Source organism: Anoplopoma fimbria, chromosome 9, assembly GCF_027596085.1.
Source record: "Anoplopoma fimbria isolate UVic2021 breed Golden Eagle Sablefish chromosome 9, Afim_UVic_2022, whole genome shotgun sequence".
NCBI classification, from domain to species: Eukaryota; Metazoa; Chordata; class Actinopteri; order Perciformes; family Anoplopomatidae; genus Anoplopoma; species Anoplopoma fimbria.
This window is the reverse complement of record NC_072457.1, coordinates 22,005,229-22,021,538: the sequence shown is the minus strand read 5'-3', so window position 1 is coordinate 22,021,538 and position 16,310 is coordinate 22,005,229. Positions and strand designations below refer to the sequence as shown.

The 16,310-nt window shown below is 42.2% G+C and overlaps 1 protein-coding gene across 6 annotated transcripts in view; it reads right to left on the bottom strand.

Moving 5' to 3' along the window:
- Positions 1 to 1,314: 1,314 nt before the first annotated feature.
- The window catches only part of palm3 (paralemmin 3), a 33,794-nt gene continuing 18,798 nt past the window's right edge, over positions 1,315 to 16,310 (bottom strand). For 2 of the 6 annotated variants that reach the window (XM_054604926.1, XM_054604928.1), the window contains exons 2-8: positions 12,477 to 12,529; positions 10,879 to 10,959; positions 6,793 to 6,920; positions 6,186 to 6,258; positions 5,120 to 5,150; positions 4,446 to 4,493; positions 1,315 to 3,256 (exon numbers count right to left, since the gene is read on the bottom strand). In XM_054604926.1, coding sequence (XP_054460901.1) covers positions 2,259 to 3,256; positions 4,446 to 4,493; positions 5,120 to 5,150; positions 6,186 to 6,258; positions 6,793 to 6,920; positions 10,879 to 10,959; positions 12,477 to 12,521 — 1,404 coding nt within the window. In that variant the 5' untranslated portion in view covers positions 12,522 to 12,529 and the 3' untranslated portion in view covers positions 1,315 to 2,258. Of the gene's footprint in view, positions 3,257 to 4,445; positions 4,494 to 5,119; positions 5,151 to 6,185; positions 6,259 to 6,792; positions 6,921 to 10,878; positions 10,960 to 12,476; positions 12,530 to 12,633; positions 12,659 to 12,737; positions 12,928 to 16,029; positions 16,109 to 16,310 lie in introns of those variants that run through there. The other 4 variants (XM_054604927.1, XM_054604931.1, XM_054604930.1 and 1 more) reach the window with 4 other exon arrangements.

Below are 16,310 nucleotides of genomic sequence, written 5' to 3'. Positions count from 1 at the left end.
AGATATTGAATAGAGTACGCGATTAAACTTTTTGAATCTTATTGGCTCAAAAGCAAAAACTTCAATATGCGCACTGTTTGTTTAAATCACTATTAAACCTAATGCACTCTGTTAAATTCATTGAGTACGTCTCCCTCAACGTACTTGCACTGTGGTTTTCATGCTGAAATTTGTATTAGAAAGTTCTAGCAATACCTTAAATTGTTTTTGCAATGTTGGTTTATTGGGACACCCCCCCGCCCCAGTTCCCCTTTGCTGTTGAAAGAGCTGTTGAAACAAATTACTTGGCAGCACAATCTGGGTCTTGTGTTGTCAAATGTTATTGTTATCTCCACCGCCGTTTGCCCACATTCATTCATCCCCGCTTGCTTTTTAGTGTGAATGAAGTGTGTATAACGGCACTTTACACGGTCAGACAATTGTGGGTTGTATTCATTCAATCACACAATACAACAGAGGTCGAGTTCACCTTTTCTAGCTAGAAAATTATATTATGAAAAATTGAATTTACTTAATCGAATTAAAGTATCAGTTAATTTAAAGCCTGCTCATAAGTAAAAATGAAATATATTGAATGCCTTTTTATATATACAGCACCATTCAAAAGTTTGGACTCACCTTCTCATTCAACTACTTTGAAGAATCATTCTGGTTTGTTGAGCATTTGTTTGTTTACCACATAATTCCATATGTGTTCCTTCATAGTTTGGATGTCTTCAATATTAATCTACAATGTAGAAATAAATAAAAATAAAAATAAATAAAAACCATTGAATGAGAAGGTGTGTCCAAACTTTTGACTGGTACTATATATATATATATATATATTTATATCTCAAAAGGCACTAGCTCCTCATATGGTGCTTCTCTGAAACAGGACAGGACCCCCTGGGAGCTCTCAGCTCAGCAGGACTCATTTTCACAGGTACAGGGCCCATTGCTGCATCCCTCTCCCCAGCGACTCAGGCTTTGGTTTGGCCCTTGAGATGGCTGTGCAGTTAGTCACAGAGCTACCACAAGAGCAGGTAGAGACACTGCTGGAACCTCAGCCAGCTTTGACAAGCTCTGTGTTCTTGAATAAGATCTCTGTGATCCCGCTCTTTCTGCAGAAGGTCCTGTTAGTTTTCTTCTAACATTAAAGGGGAAAATTTAAAACAACTAAAACTGCGTGGATGGACAAATAGCCAGCTGTCCCTGGGTTACGATTAAGAAATAAATAACATTTCCAAACAAATGGTTAAGCATTACCCAGGGTGTTTGTTTTTGCATGGTGCAACGCTGTTGTCAGGGGAACATCAAGGACATCAAGCAGTGTATCACAAATGTCAGTTTAATCATTAAACCATTCATCAATCATTTCAAAGCTGACATATCAGACACTCTCAATTCTACATGTTTCTGTATACGGTTTACACATCCATGTCAGGAGCTCTGGAGCCCCTCTTTCAAAAGCACATCTGGTAAAAATACAAAATCTATACTTTCAGTAATCTTAAAATAATTTCTCTTTTAAAACTGTCTACGTCCCACAAAATATTCAGTGGTGCACGCTGTTGTTTATAAATTACACCATTTCATACCATTAGTCTGTGTATTGTCAAAACCTGTATTGCAGTGAATATAAATGTTAATGCGCTATACTTGGATTAAAAGTGTCTCTAATTAAAGATCAAAATCCACAAAATAATTCAGCTTTAAAATCCTTAAATTAGAAGAAAGTCCTCTTTGAAACTCTCCAGATCTTTTGACGTAAAATGTCATATATAGATTATGAAAATGTCCTTGTGCAACAGTATAAAATAAGACAGTCTGGGGTTTTTTTGTTGCTCAATTGCAGCAACTATGTGGGTTTTATAATCCTATGTAGATTGGCTAGCTCATCTGCTAACCAGGAAAATTAAATCAACGGAAAGAAAAACATTTTTGTCCACATTGTGTGAGAAGAGAATTTAAAAAGAGTAGTTCCGGGTAGAGAGCTCCTCAAGGCACTTAAACACTGACAAGTCCAGTCCAACCTGTCTTCACACTGGAGAGAGTTCACTTCCTCTCGGAGTATTAAAATTCAAGAGTGGGATTGAGGAGGTTTTAAGATTAATACACGGAGTGAGGGCACAAAATAGATGGAGGAGAGGGAAGTAGCTTGTGGGGCGATTAGAAAAAAGGATGTGAAACACAGAGACGAGGGAAGGAGTGTGTGTGGAATTGAGGAGCAGAGGGACTGAAGAAGGAGAGAGGAAAGGAATGTACAGAGGGGGCGTCTACATGACGGAGCAGCACTGGCAGGTTTTGTGTTTGGGGGCCTGAGCCTCCTCTCCCTGGCCGGCCCTGCTCGAGCTGTGCATCTCTGTGCTGGTGGATGCTGCTGCTGCTGCTGCTGCTGCTGGCTCTGATTGGGTGTCGTTGGCCTTTGCCTGGGACAGAAGGGGTTCCTGCTCCCCCGGCCTCGCCTGTGTCCTCTGGTTCTCCTGGGGATCTGACAGTGGCACCTCCTGGAACTGTCCAGGCAGCGTGGCAGGGCCTTGGGCTTTTAATGCTGCCTCAGCTCCCTCTGGTGACGCTGCAGCTTCACCCTCAGCCTCTAGCTCGGGGGTCAGAGCTGAGGGTTGCGCCTCGGAGTAGACCGGCACCGAAGCCACCACAGTGACCTCTGGGGCGCTAGCTGGGGACTGCACCTGTACAGAAATCGGTTCTTCTGAATCTTCGTCCTGTCCTTCAGATTTTCTCTCTCCATCTCCGTTTTCGTCTGTCTTCACGTCACCCTGCGACCCTCCGTCTCCAGTCGCCGGTTGCTCCTCTGCAGCGGGTTCAGTCGCATCACTCCTCTCCGGTTGTGTGAACCTTTCTGCAGCTGCCTCTGTTGTAACTTCTCCCTCCACTGCCTCCCCTCCCCCGTGGCCTGCTTCCTCTGACTGCATGGTCTCCTGCTGCGGTGTGAGATCCTCAGGTACATCCTCCCCTTCATCTGTGATGATCACACGCTCTGCTCTCATTACCAGAATCCCCTCCTCCTCCTCCTCCTCCTCCTCCTCCTCCTCCTTGTTGGAGTTGACATTTTGAACCTGCCCAGGCTCTGCCTCAGAAACGGCCAAGCTCAATCCAGGCTCCGATTTCATGCAGCCAACACCCCCAGAGGCTTCTACCGGCCCGTTGGTGGAGGCCTGGATGTCGTGATTGGCGTCTGCTTCTCCATTGGTCAGAACAGATGCAGTTTCACCCAGCGGGCTGCTTTCTGTCTTCACTTCGTCTTCAGTTGTTTCTGAGGATACAGCATCAAGTAAATGTCACTGTGAGTTAAAGATGAGATTTATGTGCAATGGCATTGATTAGAAAAGCTATTGCTGCTCATGCATTTAGATGAAGCCGAGCGAATTTGAAATCAATACACCACACTGTCATTAACACTGATTATTAGATTTCATTGTGTTGGCGCACCGTGACTTGATTGCAATTAGAGGTTGCTTTGCAACCAATATGTCAGTGCTCAATACAGCTAATTTAGTTATTATAATGCAGTTAACAAAAGGTTCTGCCATCTATTAAGCCACATGCGTTACGCAGAAAAGTAATTCACCTCTGCTCTGATACACAATCAGAAGCTAATAAAGGGTAGCGCCGTTTTAGCTACAGGCCATGTGCACTCTAATGGATGAAGGCTTCCATTTATCACAGAGCAGAATGTAACAATCAATGTAAGTGGATATTCATTGTACCATAATGAGAAAAAAAACAACTTACAACACAAAAGAAAAAAGAAAAAAGAAAGAGAAATGTAAAATATTATATGCACTTTAAGGTTAAGTCATGAGAAACAATATTTGATGAAGAATTTAGACACAAAAGTGAGCAGCAGATAAAGTAGCAACAGAGGGAAGAGCATGCATTAGATGTAAGTATAGACTCTGCAGTCTGAGCCTATAGACTCTGGATGATTTAAACACATGGTCTCTTTGCTTCTCAGAACTCTCTCGTCCACTCCAGCAGCATGAGCAGCCGTCCACGTCCCCGCTGCCCTCTAAAAATGCAACTTATGCACTTGAGTGCTGCTTTGCATAAATATATAGGCACAATCTTATTCAACATGCGTAAATATTCATTCACAGCATGTATGAAGTTTTTGTGATGTGCAGGTATGCCCATGCCCCTCCTTCCTTTATGATGCTAATTTCTTAGTGCATGCGATGCATACAGACGCGTATTTCTATAGGGGGTTTCATGGTCTTTGAGGGGTCGAGCTAAGATGCTGATTAGATAAGAATTAACAATAGATACGATCTTTTCAGGTTCAAAGGGATGAGAGAGATGAGAGAGATGTTGACATAAATGAGAATATAGATGTGGTTTAATGTGCACAGGACTGCTTTCTGGATAACTGAGGTGCTGAACTCTGAGTATTGTGGTGTATGTCTGTGTGCATTTTACGAAACACAAGTCAACTCCATACCCACCGGATCCATTGTTGTCTCCGTTCTGCACAACAGCATCTTGGACCATTTCTGAGCAAGAAAATAACATCATAGGTATGCCTTTAAATCACAATATTCAAACTAAGATGCACCTGTAACTCTATGATGAGGTCCCCTCTAATTACGGAATTACAACAGGGCGTAATCAACACACCTGAGCTTCTTGTCAAAGTACTATTTGAAAATGACAAAACTTAGAATGTGCTTCTTTTCTAAAAAAAAAAAGATCCCCCAAAAAGATTTGACACAAGCAAAGACGGGAAAAAAAAATGCATTAAACAAATGAAATCTAATCAATATGTGCTGACATAATTAAATAAGAGCAGCTGTGGGAGCAGCCGGCCAAGCGGACGTGTCTGCACACAGTGGTGTTTACCATGATAAAGCGATGCAGGGTTGACATGAATTGGACAGAATAGGGTGTCGAATGAGGCAGGCGGCTGGAGGACAGCAATGCTTCGCTCTGCACTCTGTTACATAATGAGCTTGTCAGATTGCTACTCAATGCTCATGTTGACTCTTATAAAGTGTGAAATTTGCATCGATTTATCACTTTCTCTGGTAAAAAAAAAGCTAATGGAAATGCAATTTTCTGAAATGTCCACTGTGATGTAAACCATTTCTCTGCGCCAAAACGTGTATCTGTCTCCGCTTACCTGCTTCAGCCTCTGCTTTTATCACCGCCTCCTGTTGGGTAAGAGGAACAGTGGAAGGATTACATTTACTGTGACTCAAATGGTGAAACCGTTTGTTGTGCTGCCTGAACCTCTGGCGTTTTTTTTTTTTTAAATACCGGAACATCACACGAGCTTCTAGAAAACAGACGTCTTTTTCCTCATGTTGTCAAGGTAGACATCCAGCACTCTAACCAGGACGGACTGTGCTGGAATAGCTAATGCATCTACTGTGGTCTCTCAGATAAACGACAGTGATGAGTGGAGCTGTTAGACGTGACATTCTGCCCGGTCACAAGGGGGAGTGGTTGAGCTGAAAAGCCCTTCCTGACCTTTGGATGCATCATATCTGCATGGATAAACAGTTATCATGTATATGTGTAGTGCTTTTACAGTTAAAAGCATTTTTTCTTTTTTTTCTTTTACAAGGACCTGAACACATCATCGCATTCCTTGTCTCGTCAGAAAGCATTAGGCCATCAAAGTGATTAAAAAAAATAAAAAAAAATAAAATCAGTTTGAGTTGCCAGACATTAGCTGTCACTCACTCTCAGTCTGCCCACTAGACTAAAGCTTTGCTGGCAGGGCCCGTTTAAAGTGATGTATTTTCACACAGAGGATAAGGTCAAACATTCAAAGTCTCTTCCATCACAGGCTGGTAGTGCTTTTAAAAGATATTATCATCTGGAACGGACGGTAGGAGACTTCTGTTTCTAGCGTAGAGACCTTAAGCAAGGTGAGGTGAACACACTTGCGCTTGGCTTGAGGTAAAACAATAATTCCAGAGTGGATCAAGTGTTGAATTGTTTATGTAACAGGGCTGCTTACATTCACGCAGTTCTGAACAAGAGGCGCTACATCAAAGGTACATTAAGAGGATACAAATTATTCATGGCAAAAAGCCACGGACAGAAGATGTGGGGAGTTCTCAGCGTAATGGAAGATGATGGAGCAAGCTTGTTCAACACATATCCCAAGCCCCTTTGTGTCCACAGGAGTGAGTGGGCGAGAGTTTGTGTGTGTGTGCATGCGTGTGCAAGTTCCTCACCGTTTGGCCATCCCCCATCTGTTCCTTCAGCGTCTCTTCCTCCTCTGCCAACCGTTGACTTTCTGACTGCAACCTGAGACGGACAAACGCACACATCAAATCTATAGCCTTGTTTTATTTTCCCCAATCTAAGTAACACTAAAGTCACGCTTTTTTTCTAGTACTATGTTTAAATTCCCCCAGAGGCCATGTGCAGTTAGTTGGAGGAGTCTTCTTGGGAAGAGACCGAGCTGTGGACCTTTGTAGTCATCATTTGGTAATAATTCTGGTCTTCAGGGACCAGACAACGTTGTCCACTGCAATAAAGGTAGAAAGTCTGGCGAGTGTGCAGGCTGCATCACCTTCTCGCTTTCTGCCTGTGTGCAGTGCCAAAGCATGCATAATGTACAAGAACAGCAAAAATTACAAGAAAACTAAAATAGAAAAAGGGAATGCTGCAACTATCAATTATACATGAAGTTTATGCTAAACAAATACACCAAAAATTGTCTGTTCTCTCCAGCTCACAAACTGCCTGCTTGTCTTCTAGCTCTAACTTGCACCCACACAGGCACATACATACACCCACACCCACACACACACACAACATCACACACTGTTGCTGTACTTGTCAATGCGCTTTTCGATCTCCTGGGCCTGGGAGCCCCAAAGAGGGGAGCGGGGGCCTTGGGCTTCCGGAGATGCTGGGGACAAAGGAGGTCCCTCCATCAACCACTGGTCCCTCAGAGACTTCCTCTGGAGTGAGGAAGAGGAAAGAAGAGAGAGAGAGAGAGAGTCAACCTCAAGCACCGTTGTATTGTGGTGATATGATCATATTGTGTTATTTAAGAGCACAGTCTTTGTGTGAGAAAATATGAATATTCCAATCTTATTTTTATATAAATAGTACCACAATGGTTGCTATCCCTTTAATAGTCAGCCCAAAACAGACAGACCTGCGTGGTTATTTTGTCCATAAACTGTAAGTCAATTGATTTTCAAGAAAACAAACTACATCATAATACATATATTGATATCAAAATATACAATTATTACACAGTGCTCTTTGAATGTGATTTAACATGAAGTTATCTCATTGTGATATGTACTGTTTTAGATTTTATAAATATTTTGTTATTGGTTTCAACCACATCACCCACCCATATTAAATTAATTTAACTTCTAAAATAACACAAAATAACACTACGTCAGTGCCTACAGACAATCGTCCAACAAGGATGTGTGGAGAGTAAATTAGATAAGAGATACCTGTAGAGCTGTCTACAGAGTGGTAGATGAAGCTAACGATCTCTACGGCTGTAGAACTGTGGCAGTACTGGTTGCTACCGGCAACAAAATGTTAATCTGAAAACTAACTGCTGATAGAAGAATATTGAGAAAGACCGTCAGTAATTAACCCTGATTTGTTTCCTAGTGCACTATATTTCACTATAATTTATTCATAAAACATAGGCACCACAGTGTCCTCAATAATGCCACCAACTAAATTAAATAAAGAGTTCCAATTGAATGACAATACAACTGTGTCCAAAGTTCATTCAGTGTGTAAACTCTAATCTTAAGTGCTGTTTTATATGTTGTATAAAACAGGTCAACGTACAGATTGTGTACATCCTTCTTTAGTATGTGTACTGACTCGTATTAGTATACTTGAATTTATCACTTTTCCAAAACCTGCTTGGAATTAGAACACAGTATGGACTTGGGACAAAGCCTAGTTTTGACTAAGAATCCCAAAATGCAATGTGCTAGATACAGAAAATACAGCCATGCCACATGATCAGTTACAATGCACTACTGTACCACTCACTAGAATAAAATATAGGCTGTTTTATTATGTGGTGATTGAAACAGTGATTTCAGACACAATATAGAGATAAAGATAGAAGTGGAGAGAGAGAGGGGAGGTAAGATGAATAGAGATAGTGACATGGCAGAGTGAGAATTTGAACTAGGGAGGGTAAAGCGAAGTGTGGTTATTTGAGGGTGTGAAGGTGAGAAAAAATGGTGAGAGACAGTAACACCTGCTGTGAGCCCATGTCATCTCATCTGAGCCATCCAACACAGAGAATACCAGGAGGAATTCATAGCATGTGTGCACTTTTAACTCTAAACTTATTCCTACACCACTCCAGTAAATAGACATGACCCAGTGAACGCAAGACGCCCGATGGCTACTTGCCATTCCCTCCAAACAGAACGGCAGAACAAACACTTTAAGGTTTTACAAAGAACAGGAGTTTTTTTTATCTGTGGTTTGTAGAGCTGACTGCTCTCTGACCGTCTTCTTCGCTACAAGTGTTCAACAGAAACACAAAACTGCAACTTTCTTTTAAGTCTAATGCTCATTTAAATAACGCCCCCATTTCTGCTTTTTTACTTTTTGTTACAGACCTTCAATGGAAATCTGGCAAAAAAACCTCTTAAAATGCTCTATGCAGAGGCCATATGAGAACAACTTTCCTCTTATTTGTGTTTGTATCCACGATTTGTTCTACCCATTGATATCTGGGATTCATCAATGTTTTCTTATTTTTGCTCTTTTAAAAGAACATTTTACCAGCGGTCAATAAAAAAAAAAAAATAAAAAAAAAAAAAAAAAATGTTTTCACAGTCCACAAACTGTCCTTCGCAAGGAAACATTAGATTAAATTTGACGAACAGAAAAAAGAAAGAAATTAATATCATATAATCAAATTTAGATTATGATTTACAGTAATTATAATGAATGTTTTATTAAAGAAATACTATTGGTCCATTCATCCTAAAAAGACGATTAAAATCTTTGATGATATTGCTGCTGTACATACTGCCCTTCCATGCTTATTGATTTTCCTGTTACAGCTGTAATGACGCTCTGGAAAAATACATTTTGCCTATGTTAATAATATAGAATCTGCCACACCCCTCCAGTTAATGAGCAAGTGTTATACATCAATCAGCATGCCTAGGTAAGAGCATGTGGTGGAGAACATTTGGGGGCATCTGGAGATTTTTTTTTTTCTCCCAACGGCAAATTAAAAGAAAATGTGTTATTTACTTCTATTTTCATGTAGATTCATAGAGATGCACAAACAAATACAGTGTGTGCAGTGAGAGAACATGAAATCTATCTCCTTTTCAAAGCATTCACAGATTCGGTTTTTCCCAGGACATTATAAACTATATTTAATGCAGATGTCGGGAAAATTAAGAACGAGAAAAAGTTTGAAATGATGGGTCCTTCAACAAAAGTTGGACATATTTAATGCTACATCCTGATATCATAACTAACAGAACATGGTGATATACTACTGCACAGCCAGAGAGAGAACCCTGGTGATGAAAGTGACATGAATTTGATGTCGTAATGATAATGTTAACAAATAAAGACAGATGCTTTTCTGAAAGAACAATATAGAAACTTTTCAAATGGTTCCACGATGTAGATGTCAAACTCTTCTTTTGGTACCGGATAGTTGTAAGCAGGAAACTCATTAGTTTCCCTGCATGTCAGGACTCATAACCGTGGCTGCAGAGTGACTCAGCAACAGCCGTGCTGCAGCCCAGTCAACCTTGGTTTGAGGGCCTGTTTCAGCGAGCATCTGTGCTGCTAAAGTGCCCTTGAGCCTGACAATAAACTCCAGCCAGCTCTAAGGAAACGCTGGTCTGCAGCTGACCCAGACAAGCGGAAGAAAAACAGAGCCTATCTGCAGGGCACTTTTCCTGTAGAGAATCTAATCTATAACATATCTAGTGTGGCTGTATGCTGTGAAATCCACTATAGGTTCTCACAGCAGCTGTACTTTCCCCATGAGCCAGGTGATGTCTGCAGGCTGCTCACTTAGTACTGGGGGGGAAAGCGAACCGTATGCCCCCATGTCTCCCCCCCCCAAAAAAAAAAGAAAATCTGGCAACTGTTAGTCGGTAGCTACCTACTTGACTATAAGCGTCACAAAACCATCTCTGTGTTTTCTCCCGCAGCGCAGAACAAGCCCCGCTCTGTTCCCCTCCCTGGGCCGTCGGCTGACTGGACACAGCCCCATACAAAACTTTCCTGCAGGTCGGGAGCTGTGGATAAACTGCTGCTCCCTCCTATCACATCCTCACATCTGACACGGGGTTAGAGTCAACGTCGAAGCTAATGAATGCCCTAAAAGCAACGATGATACCACGCCCTGTGAGAGAGCACCCAACATAATCGTCTTATATTAATCTCTGAAGCCTCTTGCAACTTGATTATATAGATTCATGTTTGGAGCACACACACACACGTGCACAAATATTCCTATGCATGACCACACCGGCACACAAGTACACTCTTGAACGGCAACACACGCTTTGCACTAAAAAATTTCACAGAATTTGAGGAATGTGCCCCGGGGCCAGCGTAGCACAGAGGAGGAGGAAGTGGGAACACCGGGCTGGAAACGATGTGAAAACAATAGAGCGACTCTGTGACTTGCAGAGTTTTGAGCACTCGCATTTAAACTGATTTCAACAAAGGAAGGTTCTGCCCTCTAACCTTGCGGGATGGGCGCTGAACCAGGAAGTGTAAAGGGCCGTACCGTTCATCTGTGTGAAAAAAGAGGACTATTCGTTTCCTAAAGAGCTGGAATGGGTCTGCAGAGGATTTCAGCAGAGTGAAATTAAGGCTGCGTGTGTGCGTGAACGAACGAGGCGGCTAAGATCATCCCGTGTGTGCGTGTCAGACCTTGAGCTGCTGCAGTCTGATTTTCTCGTCCTCCATGTCTCTCCTGGCTCGGTCCTGCTCCTCCTGCAGCCGGCGCTTCTCCTGATGGGGGGGAGAAGAGGGAGGGTGGGAGAGGATTTGCAAAGGAAGAGAATGAATGTAGACATGTTGATAGTGTAGGTAGAGCATCATTTTTCTTTTTTATTCTATTGAAGAGAAAGATGGAGGGACCGAGAGCGGCAGTCAGACATATTCGAGCCGATGTAAATTAATGAAGAGAAACAAAGAAAACGAAGAGACGGCGGTGAATAAAACATCACTGGGAAAGAGTCAAAACCAGGACACCTGGTCAACCATCTGTCACATAGAACACTGTCACCACAGACATCAGGTATACTCAATATATCACGCGGTTTAGAGCAGCTGTCCCCATGGCAACCCGGTGTTGTTTTTCGTGGGACCTGGGACACCCTGGCTCACCACATTGCAGACTCCATAAATTATTCAGGAGTTACGGACAGCTCCTGCTCTATGTAGACTAATCGGAGGTAGACAAGCAGCAGATGCATCCCTCGTTAGCCGGTCTATAACACATGTTTGTAACGAGATTTCACTTCTTCAGTGATTTTGCCAAGAAAGATCACATAGAATTGGTTAAATGATGAAAGTGTTGTCGTCGAATGCCATCAAAATATGAGTTATATTCTACAAAGTTTGTTGCACACCCTCCATATTTCATAGTCGAGTGGAGTGGGACTCAGACAGACTGTCATGCCCAGTGATGGATGGATATAGATTTGGGTTACTTTGTGCGTCGGTGTTCCAAGATTTATGTGACGTATTCTATGGTAGTCTTAATATATGGCTATCTAGCTTTAGGTGAGGTTTAGCTCGCCATCTAGGCAGTGGTGCTGTCCAGAGTAAAACAGTTATACAGTGTACGGCCTACATTCTTTGAGGGAGGGAGCTATACTGCTTAGTTGTCGGACACAACTGTCACTAGCTCCTCAGTTATATGATAATGTTGTAAGGACTTTGGTTGTTTGTAGATGTGTAAGCTAAGAAAGTTAATATGTGCTAGAATCAGTTGTGCTTGTTGCCATAGTAAAAATATCCTCAAAGAAATTATTAATCCCTATTAATACTTTTTTAGTAGGAGCAATGTTATTTTTTCCAACCTCTCGAAATGCACTGTGCATGTATTCTTTTTTTAGTAGTATTATTTGACTACATCAAAATATGATCAAAGTGAACTTTAACAGTACCTTGTGTTTTATATTTGGTTCAAATAATGCATTTCAATGCAAGAAATTGTGGAATTTGATGATTTCAATCTTAAACTTGCAAGTTACTCCTGCTGGGGATAAACAGCTACTCCACACAGCGCTTTCATATTCAGATTCATGTTATTTTCCTCAACAAATCTGTGTCATTATAATTTCAAACTAGTTCTGGGAGACCTCCACTCGATGTCTGTCATTACTTTTCTTGATGTCAGCCGCATTTTAGAGCCCAACCTATATGTCAGTTGCTGGATTTCTCTATACACTGATGCGTGTGTGTGTGTGTGTGTGTGTGTGTGTGTGTGTGTGTGTGTGTGTGTGTGTGTGTGGACTCACAGCAATGGCCTCCAGCCGCTGTTTGTACTTCTCCGTCTCATCCATCCTGGCAGCTGTGACACAACAAGACAGGGTTGAAAGTCAGAGGTCAGAGGTTATATAAATACAGTAATGACTGGCTGGAGAGAACCAATCAAGGGCTCTACTTCAGACGTACCCTCTGCCATTCTACTTCTGTTGAGATGTTTACTCTTTGTGACCTGTATGACTTTTTTGTAGTTGATTGTGGTCTAAAAAGGTGTATTTCTGAATTAGTCCCACCATTGCAAAAATCAGAGGATGTAGACCGTTTCAACGGAACTGCATTGCTAGGCGATGGCTTGGTTCCATGTTGACTTCCTGTCAGCTGACATCATTCATCCAAACATTTGGAATGTTTACTATTACGACCTGCTTCAGTAACTTCAACCTTTGCCATTTGTGGAGCATGTAATTGGACATGTATCGTGGTGGTATTTCCCTTTGTGAGTCATGACCCACAATTCCCCTCCCCGTTCCTGTCTCCCCCACGCAGCCCCATTAAGCCTTCAGTTTCTGTCATAACACGGCCTCTGGCATATCTATGAAAATAGAGGATAAGCAATATTTATTTTCTCCTGCAGCTGACGCTAAACGGGACAATATCTGAGCTCCTCAAACTCAGAGGCACATGAGAGAGCATGGGCTGGAGTCATACATAGCAACCAGCTCATAGCAACTCACTCATTAGCGAGTTCCTGCAATCACAAGCCACATCTCTGCTTTAAGACAACTTCTGTGAGAAACTTATTTTTGGACTGAGAACTTTCTTGAAAAAAAAAAAGAAGAAAAAAAACAACTAAATATGATAAGAATAATTATAGTGAAAACAGTGTTAGTGGAAATTGGAGCTTTCTCTGCGATGGGCAGCAACGATCTCCCAGTCACTGACAATCCCGTCTGGCGTGTAAAGAGATCTGTTCTACACCCAAAAAACACATTCAGCCATCACAGCAACTGGGATTTTGTATTGGGGGAGATCAGAGCAATGCGGCGCCCTATTTCTGTAGCGAATACCACACCGTCACAGCCGTTGTCGCTAATCGCCATCACAGAGCTTTGAGGCGCAAAATATGTGTGCTTGCCAAGGAACACACACACTCTCTCACGATGCACAGCATGAACAAGCTATTGTCTAAGGACACCAATGGGAAGATAAAACTTTAATGGTGACCTTATCTTACCTACAACTGCACACTCGCACTTCCAGTTTTAGAAGAAACAAAAAAACCTTCACACACTGCCATAATCAGCTTTGACACATCAGCCACATTACTCATCTCTCCCCGTAAAACCCGACACTCATATTCTCCACAAATGTGGTTTCTCATTTCTACCCAGAAGGCAACTCCGTAGAGCTGATGCTATTGTCGCCCTTCCAATATGGTAGATCTTACAGGGCCTTCAGGGGGGGCGATAGTTAGCACGGCGGGAAACAACACCTGGAGAATTCCTGCGGCGTCCTCGAGGTGTGGGGCGGGTGGCGGGGTCAAAAGGGAAAAAGGGCTCAGATGAAACAATATGAAAGACGTAGGCGCACTGTGTGTGGAGGGGGGGAAACAAAAAGGGTGAAAGAAGAAGGGAAGGGGGAATGTTTTGATGGGGAAACAAACCTCCAGCATGCCTTTCATTACGCTGGAGTTCCACTGAGGTGAAGAGACAGCGAGAAAGACAGATGATTATATATATACGCAATCTATATATATAGAGAGAGAGAGAGAGGGGGAGAGGTTGAGAGACAAGATACCCTTCTAACAGAGGTAGAAAGAAACAATCTCGTCGTGGCAGTGTTTAGATTGACTGTAGGTGCAGCGACAGCTTACAGTATGAGCCTCCGTAGGGAGTGGAGGCTTGTGTCTCATCAGGACTCCAGGAGGGAGCCTAGAATAGCAGCCAGAGATAAACAAGCAAACACAAACAGAGGCTTTGATGAGGAGGTATTGAGGAGCTCCCCGTAGACACGCGCACCGACTCCGATAATTAGACATGATACAGGAGGGTGGTGGAGGGAGGGCTGACAAAGTCAAAGAGTGAAGAGGCAGAGAAAGTCAAGACGGTTGCAGAGGAAGGTTGAGCAGAAGACGAGGTGATGGGAAATCTAGCGACTGGTTTGGGGGGATTAGGATCCAGTGAAATGGACAAACTGTGATTCAAATGTAAGAGCAAATCTTGTTCAGGACAGAGAACAAACAAGAGATTGTTCAAGAATGGGAAAATCTACTTATTTTAGATTAAAGTTTCATGTGAGACCTTGATCATTTTAAAACAAACACAGGTCAAACTCCCAGCCAATCAAAATGTTGTGATCTTTGATAATTTCATTATCCACCTTTGTGTTCACAGAGTTTTAGTGTTTACAATAAAAGTTATGAAATTTTTGCCTAAAAATGACTTTACATTGGTGAGCCCAAGATTAGCGACTTGATGATCTGTCACTGCGACTACTCTGAGCAGCATGCATGAGAATGAAATACGATATAATAATTTAGTTAGGTCATTGTCTGTGTCGCTGTGAGCCGACATATAATATTATGCGGCAATCTTTTTAAATTCAGTTTGTGTAAAGGGTTGAAATTAAGTTTTAAACGAGGCGCCCCTTTATATCTTTGTTTTCGTTGAAAGATTATCCTGGCGGAGGCCGGTAGTATTTACATATAAATAGAAATTGATCCCCTGTTTACTTTCCTAGCTGAGACGGACGAAAATTATAAGACTCCCGTCAATCAAAGCTCAGTTTTGGGAAGGAGAGAGACACGGGACAAGAGGGGGAGACAAATGAAGAGAGAAGGTGATCCTGAGCCCCTTTATGTCCCTGTGCTGTTCAACACAAAAAAAAAAATCACCTGATCCAATTCAGACAGGGTCATTACCACAGAGATATACGACGTGTGTTGTTTGGTACTTACAGTGGAACTGATCGATTTAATAACACAAACACTTAGCATGATTATAGTGTAATAATACAGTATTATAGTGTGAATATATGATTTTATAACACACATTTTGCTTACGTTTATGTTCTGTTTGAGACACATTTTTATATCCCTCTTCCAGGATGGACCAACGTGTGGACCAAAACCGCAATAGTAAAAATACAATATGGAAAACCAGGGTGACAATATTATAGTTACTTCAAACCATTCAGGATTTGCTGTAGATCCTATCGGTTCTTTATTTGGCAGTGTCTCCGTTATAAAACCAATCCGAGGTGTTATTAATGAATCTTTGCACCTTAACTGTGAATTCTCACACGACTCCCACAACCCTTCTTGTGGTGTTCAGAAAGCACAGCCACCCACAGATGTGATGTGCTACTTTTTCCCCTACACACTGCATCCGATACATCTCAGAAACAAACAGCGGCAGTAAAAACTCACAACACGGCACATGAACACAGCTCGGCTGCTTCAGTGTTGCCAACAGACGCCTGGAACACCTTTTACATGTCGACACAGATGACTACAACGAGCCTCAGCTCCATGAAAACGGAGACAGGTTTCTGGTAATAATATGTGTCATATACACAAACACTTGCCAGTCGAGCTAGTTGTAGGCTGTCTGACCTCAGTGGTATGTTCCCACACACCGAGTCTCTCCCAGTTCACATCTCTCTCTCTCTCTCTCTCTCTCTCCCCCGTCCCCATAGCCGACTCACATTTAGTCTCGCACTGGACTGAAGGTTCTATGGACAAAGACAAATGATTAGAGCAGAGGCAAGAGAGATGAAAGTCCAGGGAGATGAGACACGCACATTGTATGTTAATGTTGCAATGATCAGTTCAACTATTGATTAGTTAATGTAGAAAAAGCACAGAT